This window comes from Salvelinus alpinus, chromosome 22, assembly GCF_045679555.1.
Source record: "Salvelinus alpinus chromosome 22, SLU_Salpinus.1, whole genome shotgun sequence".
NCBI classification, from domain to species: Eukaryota; Metazoa; Chordata; class Actinopteri; order Salmoniformes; family Salmonidae; genus Salvelinus; species Salvelinus alpinus.
The window spans coordinates 3,382,908-3,398,734 of NC_092107.1; the positions used below are offsets into that span (position 1 = coordinate 3,382,908).

Genomic DNA, 15,827 nt, shown 5'->3' on the forward strand with positions numbered 1-15,827 from the left:
CAAAGAATTTTAAGTGCTTTCCCTCTTTGAGAGGTGTGAAATTTAGTCCCAGAATAAGTACATAGATTTGCTCACATTTGCCTAGCTTAGACCAGCAATTAGCACCACCAAGGCCTTATGCCAGTGACCAAGGCATAGAAAATTACTATTTCAGAACATTCAACCAAATGACCCCCAGTTCCCACTAAGGGAGTTTGACAATAACAACTGGGCTGTCTGGTCCATGTGGAGAGAGTCGTGTGAAGGAACTCTGCAACTTTGCAGCTGTGTGAAACAGTCCCGATAACTTTCTCTCAGCGATGTCATCATCACAGCTGGACCTCTAAAGCCCCTCAGCTTCCTCCCATGAGACCCAATGCAATGATATCATCTTGCAACGTCCTGGCTCACATCCATATAACTCCTCTCATGGTACAGTAGGTCTCATGGGAAAACCCTTAGAGAACAGTACGGCTCATGTTCTGCCAAGGAGCTGAATGAGAAAAGATGGTGCCTTTAAGTTAAATGGATGGGTGACTTCAGGTTCCAGCATACACAGTATATCACGCCACGTGAGTGACACAAATGTTCAGTGAGTATACAATACTCTCTCAAACACACACTCACACCCAGCCGCACACTCACACGTGAACACAAGCACACATCACCACATGCAAGTGTACACGGTGTTTTACAGTTGCACCCACAACAGAAACCTCTTATCAGGGCAATAGAAATATCCTGGTGATGTAAGTTCCATTCCAAGTATTGTATTCCATAGATGTTGACAAAATACAACCTTGTTGGTTTGTTGTTTTAGTGAGGTCATCCAAAACGAACAACAAACAATGGGTTCACGCATTCCCCAGAATACCTGAGTAAGACTAATGTTGAATAACCTAATGGAATAGAGACCAATAGTTTTTTTAATTGACCCATATACATTACCGTTAAAAAGTTTGGGGTCACTTAGAAATATCCTCGTTTTTGAATGAAAAGCAACAAATTTTGTCCATTAAAATAACATAAAATTGATCAGAAATACAGTGTAGACATTGTTAATGTTGTAAGTGACTATTGTAGCTGGAAACGGCTGATTTTGTATGGAATATCTGCATAGGCGTAGAGGCCCATTATCAGCAACCATTACTCCTGTGTTCCAATGGCACGTTGTGTTAGCTAATCCAAGTTGATAATTTTAAAAGGCTAATTAATCATTAGAAAACCCGTTTGCAATTATGTTAGCACAGCTGAAAACAGTTGTTCTTATTAAAGAAGCAATAAAACTGGCCTTCTTTAGACTAGTAGAGTATCTGGAGCATCAGCATTTGTGGGTTCGATTACAGGCTCAAAATGGCCAGAAACAAAGTACTTTCTTCTGAAACTCGTCAGTCTATTCTTGTTCTGAGAAATTATGGCTTTTCCATGCGAGAAATTGCCAAGAAACTGAAGATCTCGTACAACGCTGTGTACTACCCCCGTCACAGAACAGCGCAAACGGTCTCTAACCAGAATAGAAAGAGGAGTGGGAGGCCCCGGTGCACAACTGAGCAAGAGGACAAGTACACATTAGACTGTCTAGTTTGAGAAATAGATGCCTCACAAGTCCTCAACTGGCAGCTTCATTAAATAGTATGCACAAAACACCAGTCTCAACGTCAACAGTGAAGAGGCGATTCCTGGATGCTGGCCTTCTAGGAGTGATGGTTGCAGGAGTGATGGTTGCTGATAATGGGCCTCTATAAGCCTATGTAGATATTCCATTTTTTTTTTTTTTTTAATCCTGTTTCTAGCTAATGTAGTCATTTACAACATTAACAATGTCTACACTGTATTTCTGATCAATTTGATGTTATTTTAATGGACCAAAAATGTGCTTTTCTTTCAAAAACAAGGACATTTCTAAGTGACCCCAAACTTTTGAACGGTAGTGTATGTATAGAGGCCAAGGCCATCAAATCAGTGTGTCTATTCATGTACAGTAATGACTACTGTACCAGTTGATTTGGGTGAATGAGCACCATATAGGTCATTGAGTTATTCTGAAGGGCAGAGCTATAATTCATACTGTATGTTTGCAGAGCTCTATTTGTGATTCACCCGGTGCAGTACGCCTCTTGGCTCAGGTAGTGGGGAAGTGTAACTGACATGTTAAACTTTAAAAGATCAGTGGACTTTCACACAATGGATCACTTCAAAGTCCATGCACGTGTGAGGAAGTACTGGTTTAGTTTCTCTCAATAGTGACAGCCTACATTGGGATACTTCCATGTCAGGGTATGTCCACCCTGCCTCCCTTTTACTGTATGTCAGGAACTGCCTCTGTGTACTAGCTCTGGGTTGAAGATTCCTCTAGGTACAGATCTAATAATCAGCTTCCCCTCCATCAATCTTAACCGGAACCATTAGTGGGGGAAACTGAACCAAGATCACTGTCTAGGAGCAACTTCACCCTACTCCTTTGTATGGGCTACTACTGCCTCAGTGTTTCTAGAAGGATTCTAAACTTCATCATTCCCAGTTCATCAGCTGGCCTGAACAGCACTACTCAGCTTTGAGAGGTCTTCACCACCCACCCAGAGAACAGAGCAGAGCAGAGTAGACCAGAGCAGAGGCCTGGGGGCTTTCACTCCGCTAACTAAACCCCCTTCAACGAAGCACAGTGAACTACGTTTTGCTCAGCAAAAAAAAAAACATTCCTTCCGCATCCCCTTCTGTATCCCTGTGTGCCATACATACATGAATGTCTTTGGACACCTGTGAGGGTCTATGAAGGCCTCTGTGAAGAGACTAGAGGATGGGTGTGGGGCTGGGAACTGGAGATCCTCATTCACTGAGCCATTCATTATTAGTCCGGCTGAACCCACACACACACGCGCTTTTTCTAAGGCCCAGCTGACAGAGCAGGCCTGGCTTACACACAGAGCTGGGCACCAGTGCTCCCAGACCCCATTTAGTCCTTTAACAGACACTAGCTAAATCCCTGGCCAAAAGTGCCTCTATTCTGCGTTTCCCTATCAAACTGCACACACAATAGACAGAAGTCAATTCATCTGGCTTTAATGGAGACCAATGACACTCATCCAGATTCCCTTGGCTGACGAGAGCCTGACCTCTATCTCTCCACTGTCTCAGACCACATCAATCATCCCCCTTTTCTTCCCTCCAAACTCTTTCCTCATTCACAATAAGCTTTTTGTGCACTCGCTTTCCCAGACAGCGGAAGGGATGGAAGGAAGAAGAGCGATGTGGGGAAGGAGAGAGGAAGTTGGAGGTTGCGGTGGCACTGAGAATGCTGGTGATGCTGCATCAAAATGGACTTCAGTGTTATTACATGTGTGGGAGACTGAGAAGCCATACAGACAAGTCAGGGAGCAGAGAGAAGAGATGAGTAGTCCTATAGCCTGCATCAGTAAAACAGCACAATCACCACATCTCATGGACACTATGCTGCCAATGTTAAATTAATCATCTTCCCTCTCATAACACTCAAACTCATACTTCCTTGGCCTGTGGGGATGATTAATCACCACATGTATAAACCCCATGGCAATTTCCCAAATGGCACCATGTTCCAAAATGGCATACCAATTAGACCGTAAGCGCCTCGGGACAGTAGAGGTCAGTAGAAGTCAGAAGTTACAGTAGGCTACCATAGTGTTGGGGAGGCCCATCCAGGAAGACGTTAAAGTAGGCTACCATAGTGTTGGGGAGGCCCATCCAGGAAGAAGTTACAGTAGGCTACCATAGTGTTGGGGAGGCCCATCCAGGAAGACGTTAAAGTAGGCTACCATAGTGTTGGGGAGGCCCATCCAGGAAGAAGTTACAGTAGGCTATCATGGTGTTGGGGAGGCCCATCCAGGAAAAAGTTACAGTAGGCTACCATAGTTTTGGGGAGGCCCATCCAGGAAGAAGTTACAGTAGGCTACCATAGTGTTGGGGAGGCCCATCCAGGAAGACGTTAAAGTAGGCTACCATAGTGTTGGGGAGGCCCATCCAGGAAGAAGTTACAGTAGGCTACCATAGTGTTGGGGAGGCCCATCCAGGAAAAAGTTACAGTAGGCTACCATAGTGTTGGGGAGGCCCATCCAGGAAGACGTTAAAGTAGGCTACCATAGTGTTGGGGAGGCCCATCCAGGAAAAAGTTACAGTAGGCTACCATAGTGTTGGGGAGGCCCATCCAGGAAAAAGTTACAGTAGGCTACCATAGTGTTGAGGAAACACATCCAGGAAGAAGTTATGGGGCAGAATAAACCAATTACTGATCCAGTCAAGGCTAGGCCAGAGCCCTGTATTATTCCCACAGAGATGACACAGTAGTGCAAGTGTGACACTGCCTTGGCTCACACACACACTAACCCAAGATATATGACTCCAAGTATCACACCATGTATGGGATGGGTTTGGCATTTAAGGCCGCTCTCACCCTATATCATGGGGATAATTTTTTTTATTCTCCTTTGCTAATGAGCATTGAGCTAATTGCCCAGGCCTATGTTAAGGGGTTTGCCGTTAGCAACCAGGGCTGCGTTCCAAATGACACCCTATTCCCTATACAGTACACTATTTTTGAACAGTTCCATTTGGGATGCAGGCCAAGATCAGCATACAGGCATGTGACTTACAGTTGATTGCAGAAGTGATAAGCCTCAGGGCTATACTCGTTCTACTACTCCATGACTCTACATCAGAGCTGGGCCAGGGAGCCTCCAGGGCTTCTGCCTGTTGGCCTGTTGTATTTAAACATTCCTCCACTCCCTCGCTCTCTCCATGGGTGGAAAAAACAGCCCATTAGCATCACATGCTAACACGCTGACAGGCAAGCTAAGCCTTTTCATCACAAAGGGAAAGGGAAAACCTAGTCAGTTGTCCAACTGAATGTATTCAACGGAAATGTGTCTTCCGCATTTAACCCAACCCCTCTGAATCAGTGAGGTGCGGGGGCTGCCTTAATCGACATCCACGTCGTCGGCACCCAGGGAACAGTGGGTTAACTGCCTTGCTCAGGGGCAGAATGACAGATTTTGGCATGATTCAGCAAAAAAATAAATATTGTGTTAGTTCAAAAGTAGTGTGTGTCAGAGAAAAGGGAAAAGTTATTGTACGATAGCATATGAAAAGCGTCAAACCTGAAGCGAGGGTGTGGAGGCCACTTGTTTCAAGGGATACCATGAGGAAAAGTTGAAGATGAGATTAAACTTGGAAAGAGATGAAGGAGAGACCTGCTGAGATGTAGCCATAGATAATTCATATTTATGAGTAAGTGGAAGTGTCAATTTGGTGATTAATGCTCTAAAGTAATAAGCTATTTTTATGGCCTGTTACACAAGAGTGGTGAATCCAGGTGGGTCCCAGAGACGGTGGCAGAGCTATCAGTGTCAAAGTGAAAGCTGGCTGGCAAGCCTGGACTGATTTCACATACTGAACACTAAAGCTGGGACTCACTGGGAGGGGATCCACTCTGTGTACAAAATGTATACAAATGACCTCATGGAGCTTTGGTATAGGCTTACTTGTGCTTGCTTCAGAATGATCCCAACTGGCCTTTGTGCAATCCCTGGGTGCGCAACTGTCTCTGTCCTCAGTTTGCACAGTGTGCTAATTAAGCAAATGGAAAAATGGAAACACACTCAGTGAACTCCGCTACGTGTGGCTTTTTACTGGGTTAATCAATTGACTAGATTCATTTCTGTGTGAGATCGATGGAGGGGTGAAGTGGCTGTCAAATAAACCCCTGTCAGCTGGACCAATAGGATCCCGACAGATGAAGAGTAAAGTCGTTGTGGACAGACCTCTGAGGCACTAAAATGTTTTAGAAGACAAAATACCATTCAGAATAACAGTGTGATGTTTGGTAGGCTACCTGAGAAAACAATGTGTTATGAAAGCAGAGCCCCCCCTCTCTTGGCTGCGCTACAGTTTAACAAGCTTACCAAGTCAATAATGTCACTGACATTGTAAGTCACTGACATTGTAAGTCACTGACATTGTATGTGTCCAAAATGCCACCCTATTCCCTATACAGGCACAACTTTCGACCAGGGCCCATAGCGCTATGGTCAAAAGTAGTGCACTATGTAAGGAATAGAGTGCCATTTGGGAAGCATACTAGGTCACCAACATTGAAATGGAAAGCGATAAAAACTTGAGCTGAACAAATAGTGCAATCAATTCCCCATTAACTCTGAATATAACTGGTAGTAACATTAGTCACTCTACGAATCCACAAAATAGGTGCAGATGATTTCTCTCCCTGATAGTCTGGTTGTCCCCACTTCACAGTATACTGCAGCTGCAACTGACTGTTGAATCGTGCTCTCTTTGTCTGTTATGATCACGAGTCGTCACTACTTTACAAAAACACTGGCTTGGTCTTTTTTTTGTCTTGAAAAAAATCTATATTCTGTGCGTCTTTGTGTTTTAAAAAGAGTCATTGCGTGGGATGCAGGGAGTAAAGGATTTGTATTCTCTGTTCACTACTGGAGAAGAGAACACAGACAGGGAGGCCTCTGAGGTAGACACAAAGCCACAGGCAAAAGGCATTGACCACCAACGATCTCTTACTCTTCGACTGTCTCTCTCTTTCTATATACGAGCTTGTCATCCTGATACAGTATATTTGGAGAGCTTTGTCTTCAGACATCTTATTAAGATGGGCTCCCGAGTGGCGCAGCGGTCTAAGGCACTGCATCTCAGTGCTAGAGGCATCACTACAGACACCCTGGTTCGAATCCAGGCTGTATCACAACCGGCCGTGATTGGGAGCCCCATAGGGTGGCACACAATTGGCCCAGCGTCGTCCGAGTTTGGCCGATGTAGGCCGTCATTGTAAATAAGAATTTGTTCTCAACTGGCTTGCCTAGTTAAATAAAAATATGTTTATATACAGTGCCTTCATACCCCTTGACTTATTCTACATTTTGTTGTTTAAAAGCCTGATTTCAATTTTTTTTTTTTTTTTACCCATTTAGAGATGTTTGCAAATTTATTGAAAATGAAATTCAGAAATATCTCATGTACATAAGTATTCACACCCCTGAGACAATACCTTGTCTCGAAGAGCTTTCCACACCTAATTGTGAAACATTTGCCCATTCTTCTTTTCAAAATTCTTCAATCTCTGTCAAATTGGTTATTGATCATTGCTAGACAACCATTTTCAGGTCTTGCCATAGATTTTTAAGTAGATTTAAGTCCAACTGTAACTAGACCACTCAGTAACATTCACTGTCTTCTTGGTAAGAAACTCCAGTGTAGATTTGGCCTTGGGCTTTAGGTTATTGTCCTGCTGAAAGGTAAATTAATCTCCCAGTATCTGGTGGCAAGCAGACTGAACCAGATTTTCATCTAGGATTTTGCCTGTGCTTAGCTTCATTCGTTTCTTTCTTAGCTTGAAAAACTCACCAGTCCTTAACGATGACAAGCATACCCATAGCATGATATACAGCCGCCAACAATATCCTTGAAAATATGGAGAGTGGTAATGTATTGGATTTGCCACAAACATAACACATAATTGCTTTGCCACATTTTTTGCAGTATTACTTTAGTGCCTTGTTGCAAACAGGATGCATGTTTTGATATATTTGTATTCTGTATAGGCTTCCTTCTTTCCACTCTGCTATTTAGGTTAGTATTGTTGATTAACTACAATGTTGTTGATCCATCCTCAGTTCTATCACAGCCATTAAACTCTGTAACTGTTTTGAAGTAAACATTGGCCTTATGGTGAAATCCCTGAGCGGTTTCCTTCCTCTCTGGCAACTGAGTTAGGAAGAACGCCTGTATCTTTGTAGTGACTGAGTGTATTGATACACCATCCAAAGTGTAACTAATAATGTAATAATCATAATGTAACTAACACTTCACCATGCTCAAAGGGATAATCATTGTCTGCTTAATTCTTTTTTACACATCTACCAATTGGCACCCTTCTTTGCGAGGCATTGGAAAATCTCCCTGGTCTTTGTGGTTGAATTTGTGTTTGAAATTCACTGCTCGACTGAGGGACTATACAGATCATTTTATGTGTGGGGTACAGAGATGAGGCAGTCCTTAAAAAAACATGTTAAACATTATTATTGCACACAGAGCGAGTCCATGCAACTTATGCGAGTTGTTAGGTACATTTTTACCGCTGAACTTATTCAGGCTTGCCATAACAAAGGGGTTGAATATTTATTGACTCAAGACATTCCAGCTTTTAATTTTTAATTAATTTGCAAAAATGTTCTTAAACATAATTCCACTTTGACATTATTGGGTATTGTGTTTAGGCCAGTGACACACAATCTAAATGTAATCCATTTTAAATTCAGTATGTAACACAAATGTGGACAAAGTCATGGGGTGTGAATACTTTCTGAAGGCACTGTACACTACATAACCAAAAGTATGTCAACACCTGCTCGTCAAATAAATGATAAATTAAAAAAAAAAAATTCTCCGAAACATGTGTGCCACAATTATTGGCACCCCTAATAATTCTGAGTAAAATTCTGAGTATAATCTAACTGAAGTATATTCCCATTCATATTTTATGCTTTTAAGTTCACCTGAGTGATTAAGAACACTTAAGTGGTAAGCCATGACTTCCTGTTTCACTGGGGTATAAATATGAGGTGACACACAGGCCAAGTTCCCATAGTCATCCATCACTATGGGAAAGACCCGAGAATACAGTAATGATGTGTGACAAAAGGTTGTTTAGCTGCACAAAAGAGGAAATGGCTATAAGAAAATAGCTCAATGGTTGAAAATGCCCATTTCCACTATCAGGGCAATAATTTAGAAGTTTAAAGCAACTGGAGATGTTAACAATCGCCCTGGAAGAGGACGTGTGTCTATATTGACCCCACGCACAATGAGGAGGATGGTTCGAGTGGCCAGAAAAATCTCCAAGGATCACAGCTGGAGAAATGCAGGGATTAATTGGGTCTTGGGGTCAGAAAGTCTCCAAAACTACGATCAGATGCCACTTACATAACCGCAAGTTGTTTGGGAGTGTTGCCATAAAAAAGCCTTTGCTGTCATCAAACAACAATTTCAAGCGCCTACGGTTTGCCTAATGTTACTGGAACTTTCAATGGGACCGGGTTCTATGGTCAGATGAGACCAAAATAGAGCTTTTTGGAAACAAACACCAGAGGTGGGTTTGGCGTAGACAGAATGTACCTCATCCCCACTGTGAAGTATGGGGGTGGATCTTTGACGTTGTGGGGATGTTTTTCTTCAAAAGGCCCTGGATAACATGTTAGGACACATGGTATCATGGACTTCAAGTACCAGCAGATATTAAATAAAACCTGATTGCCTCTACTAGGAAGTTTAAACTGGGCTGTGGTTGGATCTTCCAGCAGGACAACGATCCAAAGCACACCTCAAAATCAACACAAAAATGGTTCACTGACCACAGAATCAAGGTTTTGCCATGGCCGTCCCAGTCTCCTGACCTAAACCCCATAGAAAACCTGTGGGATGAGCTGAAGAGGAGAGTCCACAAGTGGACCTCGGAATCTGACGGATCTGGAGAGATTCTGTATGGAGGAATGGTCTCAGATCCCTTGCCATGTGTTCTCCAACCTAATTACACATTATAGGAGAAGACTCAGAGATGTTATCTTGGCAAAGGGAGGTTGCACAAAGTATTGAATGAAAGGGTGCCAATAATTGTGGCACACATATATTTGTTTTATGATAAGAATTTATTTTTTCTTTCAATTACTTTACTTTAATTAAATAAATAAAATTTCACAGCCTGTTTAACTCATTTTACCAAGGGTGCCAATATTAGTGGAAAGCACTGTATATGTTTAAATAATAGTGCCAGAAATGATCATATAAAAAAGTGCAATAATGCCTTAATCTTTTTGTTGAATTTCATTTTTGACAAGACATGGCTCAAGTCCTAGGATAATATCTACACCACCATGAATAAGCAGCAAATCTTTTTTTTGCTAGTGGTCAAACTAGCTGCAAACCTGTGCTTATGACTTATTTGACTGACAGTGTCAACATCAGCCATGTTTACAGTGTGCAGCTGGGAGGGAGGAAGACAAGTCATTCCTGGTACGCATCCCAAATGGCACCCTATTTCCTACATAATGCACTACTTTCAACCAGGGCCCAAAGGTCTCTTGTCAAAAGTATTCCACTATGTAGAGAACAGGGTGCTATTTAGGACGTGTGGAGAACTAGATCAGACCTATACGGTGAAAAAAAGATCCCACTTCTGGTTGTCTCTGGCAATGAAGTGAAATGCAACAACATAAAGGGGAACCATAACTGCCATAACTGAAATATGTCCAGCCATTGTCTACTCAAACAATAACACAGAAGCTGTGTTCCAAGATGACGTAGCACAAAGTTCAGGTAGACCCACCTCTGCTTCCTGCATCCTGCAATAAACAACTACAAGAGGGTTTAATTGAAATCCAATTAAATATACATAAAGTAGGACCCCCAAGTATTTCAGCCATCTTTCAATGGGGGCTGGGAGGGATGTGGTAGGGGTTAAGGGGTATGAGAACCTCAAGTGGCTCAAAACTAAATCTAAAATAGTTGCCAAAATTAAACACTGTATGTCTCCCAAATAGCACCCTACCCTACCTATCAGTGTTTCCCAACCATGGTCCTCGGGTACCCCCAAGAGTACACATTTTTATTGTAACCCTGGACAAGCACACCTGATTCAACTTGTCAACTAATCATCAGGCCCTCAATGAGCTGAATGAGGTGTGTTTGTCCAGGGCTACAATGAAAAGGTGTACTGTTATGCTCGAGGACCAGGGTTTGGATACACTGCCCTATATACTGCAGTGCATTACTTCTGACCAGAGCCATAAGGGGCCCTGGTCAAAAGTAGTGCACTATATAGGGGATAGGGTGCAATTTCTCTATTTTTCTCTCTGCATTGTTGGGAAGGGCCTGTAAGTAAGCATTTCACTGGTTGTTTATGAAGCAAGTGACAAATAAAATGATTACAAAGAGATTTGAAGCATACACACGTGGACAAATACAAATACACGCAGACATATTTCCATGCAGGCTCACACACATAAACAGACAAAGTGCCCCTCCCCTCTCTCTGTCCCTGATCCTGAGGTCTTAACATTAAATAATGTGTCATGGTAGGGGACTACAGCTAGAATGGCATCAAAGTCTGAAACATTTCTCCCTCATCACAGCACTGAATCTCTGACAGTTTATTATCTGAAACATATATGTATAATATTACAATTGCATTGGGCCAAATGATGATACAAGCAAGCAATTGTTTTCTCTTCTGTTTTGTGGCCTTTTGGAGCTTGAGTTCTCATTGGTGGATCCCAGACTACTGCCAGTTGGGCCAATTTGAATTCAGTAATGGAAAATTTAAAAATAAACTGACTTCATGAGAGATTTGCATGTATATAGAACACCCCCAACGGCTGGCTACATTTGGCTAATCTAAAGGAATAAAGTTGACATGGGTGAAACTTTCCAAGGAGTGAATGTTGAAATATGTTATAAACATTTTCAATACCATAGGCTGGGTAGAGCCACAACCTTAAACCTTAAGGTTTAAGGCAGTGGTATTCAACCTTTTTCAATGGGGACCCCATTTCTTTCCCCATTTATACACCATTATTTCCCTGCAATAATGTATTGTGACCCCACCTCAAATATAATAACAACCTTATGTCATGCAATACTTATGTCATGCAATAAAATGCTAATAATTACTTAAAAATCATACAATGTGATTTTCTGGATTTTTAGATTCCGTCTCTCACAGTTGAAGTGTACCTATGATAGAAATTACAGACCTCTACATGCTTTGTAAGTAGGAAAACCTGCAAAATCGGCAGTGTATTAAATACTTGGCCTCCCCACTGTCTATATTTATAAGACTAATCGAACCATCTAGTAGCTGGTTCCCGCCGAAGTTTCCCTCAGGATAGCTGGCGCTCGAAGTCTATGTATATATACGGTAGTGTGTGTGTGTGTGTGTGTGTGTGTGTGTGTGTGTGTGTGTGTGTGTGTGTGTGTATATACATATATATCCAAATATATTAGAAATACACACACTACCGTTAAAAAGTTTGGGGTCACTTAGAAATGTCCTTGTTTTTGAAAGAAAATCAAATTTTTGGTCCATTAAAATAACATAAAATTGATCAGAAATACAGTGCAGACATTGTTAATGTTGTAAATGACTATTGTAGCTGGAAACGGCTGATTTTTAATGGAATATCTACATAGGGGTACAGAGGCCCATTATCAGCAACCATCACTCCTGTGTTCCAATGGCACGTTGTGTTAGCTAATCCAAGTTTATCATTTTAAAAGGCTAATTGATCATTAGAAAACCCTTTTGCAATTATGTTAGCACAGCTGAAAACTGTTGTTCTGATTAAAGACGCAATAAAACTGGCTTTTAGACTCATTGAGTATCTGGAGCATCAGCATTTGTGGGTTCAATTACAGGCTCAAAATGGCCAGAAACAAAGTACTTTCTTCTGAAACTCGTCAGTCTATTCTTGTTCTGAGAAATTATGGCTATTCCATGCGAGAAATTGCCAAGAAGCTGAAGATCTCATACAGTGCTGTGTACTACTCCCTTCACAGAACAGCGCAAACGGTCTCTAACCAGAATAGAGGAGTGGGAGGCCCCGGTGCACAACTGAGCAAGAGGACAAGTACATTAGACTGTCTAGTTTGAGAAACAGACTCCTCACAAGTCCCCAACTGGCAGCATCATTAAATAGTACAGGCGAAACGCCAGTCTCAATGTCAACAGTGAAGAGGCGACTCCGAGATGCTGGCCTTCTAGGCAGAGTTGCAAAGAAAAAGCCATATCTCAGACTGGCCAATAAAAAGAAAAGATGGGCAAAAGAACACAGACACTGGACAGAGGAACTCTGCCTAGAAGGCCAGCATCCCGGAGACGCCTCTTCACTGTTGACGTTGAGACTGGTGTTTTGCGGGTATCTGAGCTGTTCTTACCATAATATGGACTTTGTCTTTTACCAAATAGGGCTATCTTACTACCTTGAAACAACTCAACTGATTGGCTTAAAACACATTAAGGAAAGAAATTCCACAAATTAACAAGGCACACCTGTTAATTGAAATGCATTCCAGGTGACTACCTCATGAAGCTGGTTAAGAGAATGCCAAGAGTGTGCAAAGCTGTCATCAAGGCAAAGTGTGGCCACTGAATAATCTAAAATCTATTATATATTTTGATTTGTTTAACACTTTTTTGGTTTCTACATGATTCCATATGTGTTATTTCATAGTTTGATGTCTTCAATATTGTTCTACAATGTAGAAAATAGTAAACATATATTAAAACCCTTGAATGAGTAGGTGTGTCCAAAATCTGGACTGGATATATATAATATAGTACCAGTCCAGATTTTGTACACACCTACTCATATATATACACACACACAGTGCCTTCGGGAATATTCAGACACCTTGAATTTTTGCATATTTTGTTACGTTACAGCCTTATTCTAGAATGGAGTAAAATAATTATAATATATAAATTATAAGCAATCTACACACAATACCTCATAATGACAAAGTGAAAACAGGTTTAAAGAAATAAACAGAAATATCTTATTTACATAAATATTCAGAACCTTTGCTATGAGACTCAAAATTGAACTCAGGTGTATCCTGTTTCCATTGATCATCCTTCAGATGTTTCTACAACTTTATTGGAGAAGGGCCTTGGTCAGGGAGGTGACCAAGAACCCGATGGTCACTCTGACAGAGCTCCAGAGTTCCTCTGTAGAGATAGGAGAACCTTCCAAAAGGACAACCATCTTTGCTGCACTCCACCAATCAGGCCTTTATGGTAGAGTGGCCAGACAGAAGCCACTCCTCAGTAAAAGGCACATGACAGCCTGCTTGGAGTTTGCCAAAAGGCACCTAAAGGACTCAGACCATGAGAAACAAGATTCTCTGGTCAGATGAAACCAAGACTGAACTCTTTGGCCTGAATACCAAGCGTCATGTCGAGGAAACCTGGAACCATCAATACATGGAAGTATGGTGGTGGCAGCATCATGCTGTGGGGATGTTTTTCAGCGGCAGGGACTGGGAGATAGGTTATGATCGAGGCAAAGATGAACAGAGGAAAGTACAGAGAGATCCTTGATGAAAACCTGCTCCAGAGCGCTCAGGACCTCAGACTGCGGCAAAGGTTCACCTTCCAACAGGACAACAACCATTAGCACACAACCAAGACAACGCAGGAGTGGCTTCGGGACAAGTCTCTAAATGTCCTTGAGTGGCCCAGCCAGAGCCAGAACTTGAACCCGATCATACATCTCTGGAGAGAACTGAAAATAGCTGTGCAGCAACGCTCCCCATCCAAACTAACAGAGCTTGAGAGGATCTGCAGAGACGAATGGGAGAAACTCCCCAAGTACAGGTGTACCAAGCTTGTAGCGTTATACCCAAGAAGAATCTAGGTTGTAATCGCTGCCGAAGGTGCTTCAACAAAGTACTGAATAAAGGGTCTGAATACTTATGTAAATGTAATATTTCTACAAACCTGTTTTTGCTTTGTCATTATAGGGTATTGTGTGTGTAGATTCATGTGGGGGGGGGGGGAATAATTTTATCAATTTTAGAATAAGGCTGTAATGTAACAAAAAAAAAAAAAAACAGTCAATGGGTCTGAATACTTTCCGAATGCACTGTATATGTATATATATATATATATATATATATACATTATTTTTTTTGCATTTTGACATAGACTTTGGAAACCACTGGTTTAAAGAACACTGAAAAAACTTGCTTTCAGACCTCTCTCTCTCTCTCTGTGTGTAGGCTACATCTTGTCTCACACTGTAGGAACTAATCATAAATGTCAAGTTTCAGTTGGAAAGTATATATGTAAACATATCCTGTAGGTGTGTCCTTCCTTTGTAAGGCCTTTGCACTCACAGGTGAAACAATATTATATGTAAAAGGAAGTGGTGTTGACTTGCCCTTAAGGCTTTGTGTGTACAGAACACATTACAATGTAATATCATTATTACAATCCAATAGGCTAATCACTCTGAATCTGGAATATGACACACACACACACACACACAGATACATTCAGAGAGAGAGAGAGCGAGACAGACACACGCAGAAAGACATACAGAAACACAGACACAGACCAACAGCTTACCTTAAAAATTCTTGTAGACAGGTGTCACAAAATCGGTGGCCACACGTAGAAACTTGAACAGGGTCTCGCATGGCTTTACTGCATAAGGGACATTGAAACCGTCTCTTCGGTTTCTCCAGAAACTTGTAATCAAACCCCGGCATTGCTGCAGGATGAGTAGAAATACACTGCTGATTAATGTCTCTCCCTTCGCCTTTGTGTCCTGTCCACCTATGCGATTTGTGGTATGATGCCACCAATGTCTCTCTTCTGATGGCCGTCACCAGAGAGATTCTCAGATATTCATGTCCCCTTCGTCAGCCAGCGACAGATCGGTTTGCGAGACGAAATTATTGACCGATTCTGCTCCGCTGTCTCTCCAGCAACCGGGTGACCGAGTGCATGGAAACAAAGGGAATCCTCGACAGTATAAACGTTATTGCATCAAAACCTGGCGATGTCTTCTTCTGACAATATTCATCTGGGTCTATAAATGCAGGAAAATCGTCCGCATGTCTCTCGGCAGAGGTAACACTGACAGATTAAAGACAATGCTCTCATCCCATCTGTTTAGGTACATACCCCCGCCTACTATTTTTCTTGCGGGAGGAGTCGAAAGTGAAATCAACATAGCCTATCTGCGTTTCTATGCTATGAGTCAATGATATCTCCTCCTTTGATTTGATTT

The 15,827-nt window shown here is 41.9% G+C and overlaps 1 protein-coding gene across 1 annotated transcript in view; it reads right to left on the bottom strand.

Moving 5' to 3' along the window:
• The window catches only part of LOC139548788 (TNF receptor-associated factor 4-like), a 50,153-nt gene extending 34,476 nt beyond the window's left edge, over window positions 1-15,677 (bottom strand). The window contains exon 1 of the mRNA XM_071358641.1: window positions 15,161-15,677. Coding sequence (XP_071214742.1) covers window positions 15,161-15,303 — 143 coding nt within the window. The 5' untranslated portion in view covers window positions 15,304-15,677. The remainder of the gene's footprint in view (window positions 1-15,160) is intronic.
• Between the last annotated feature and the right edge of the window lie 150 nt (window positions 15,678-15,827).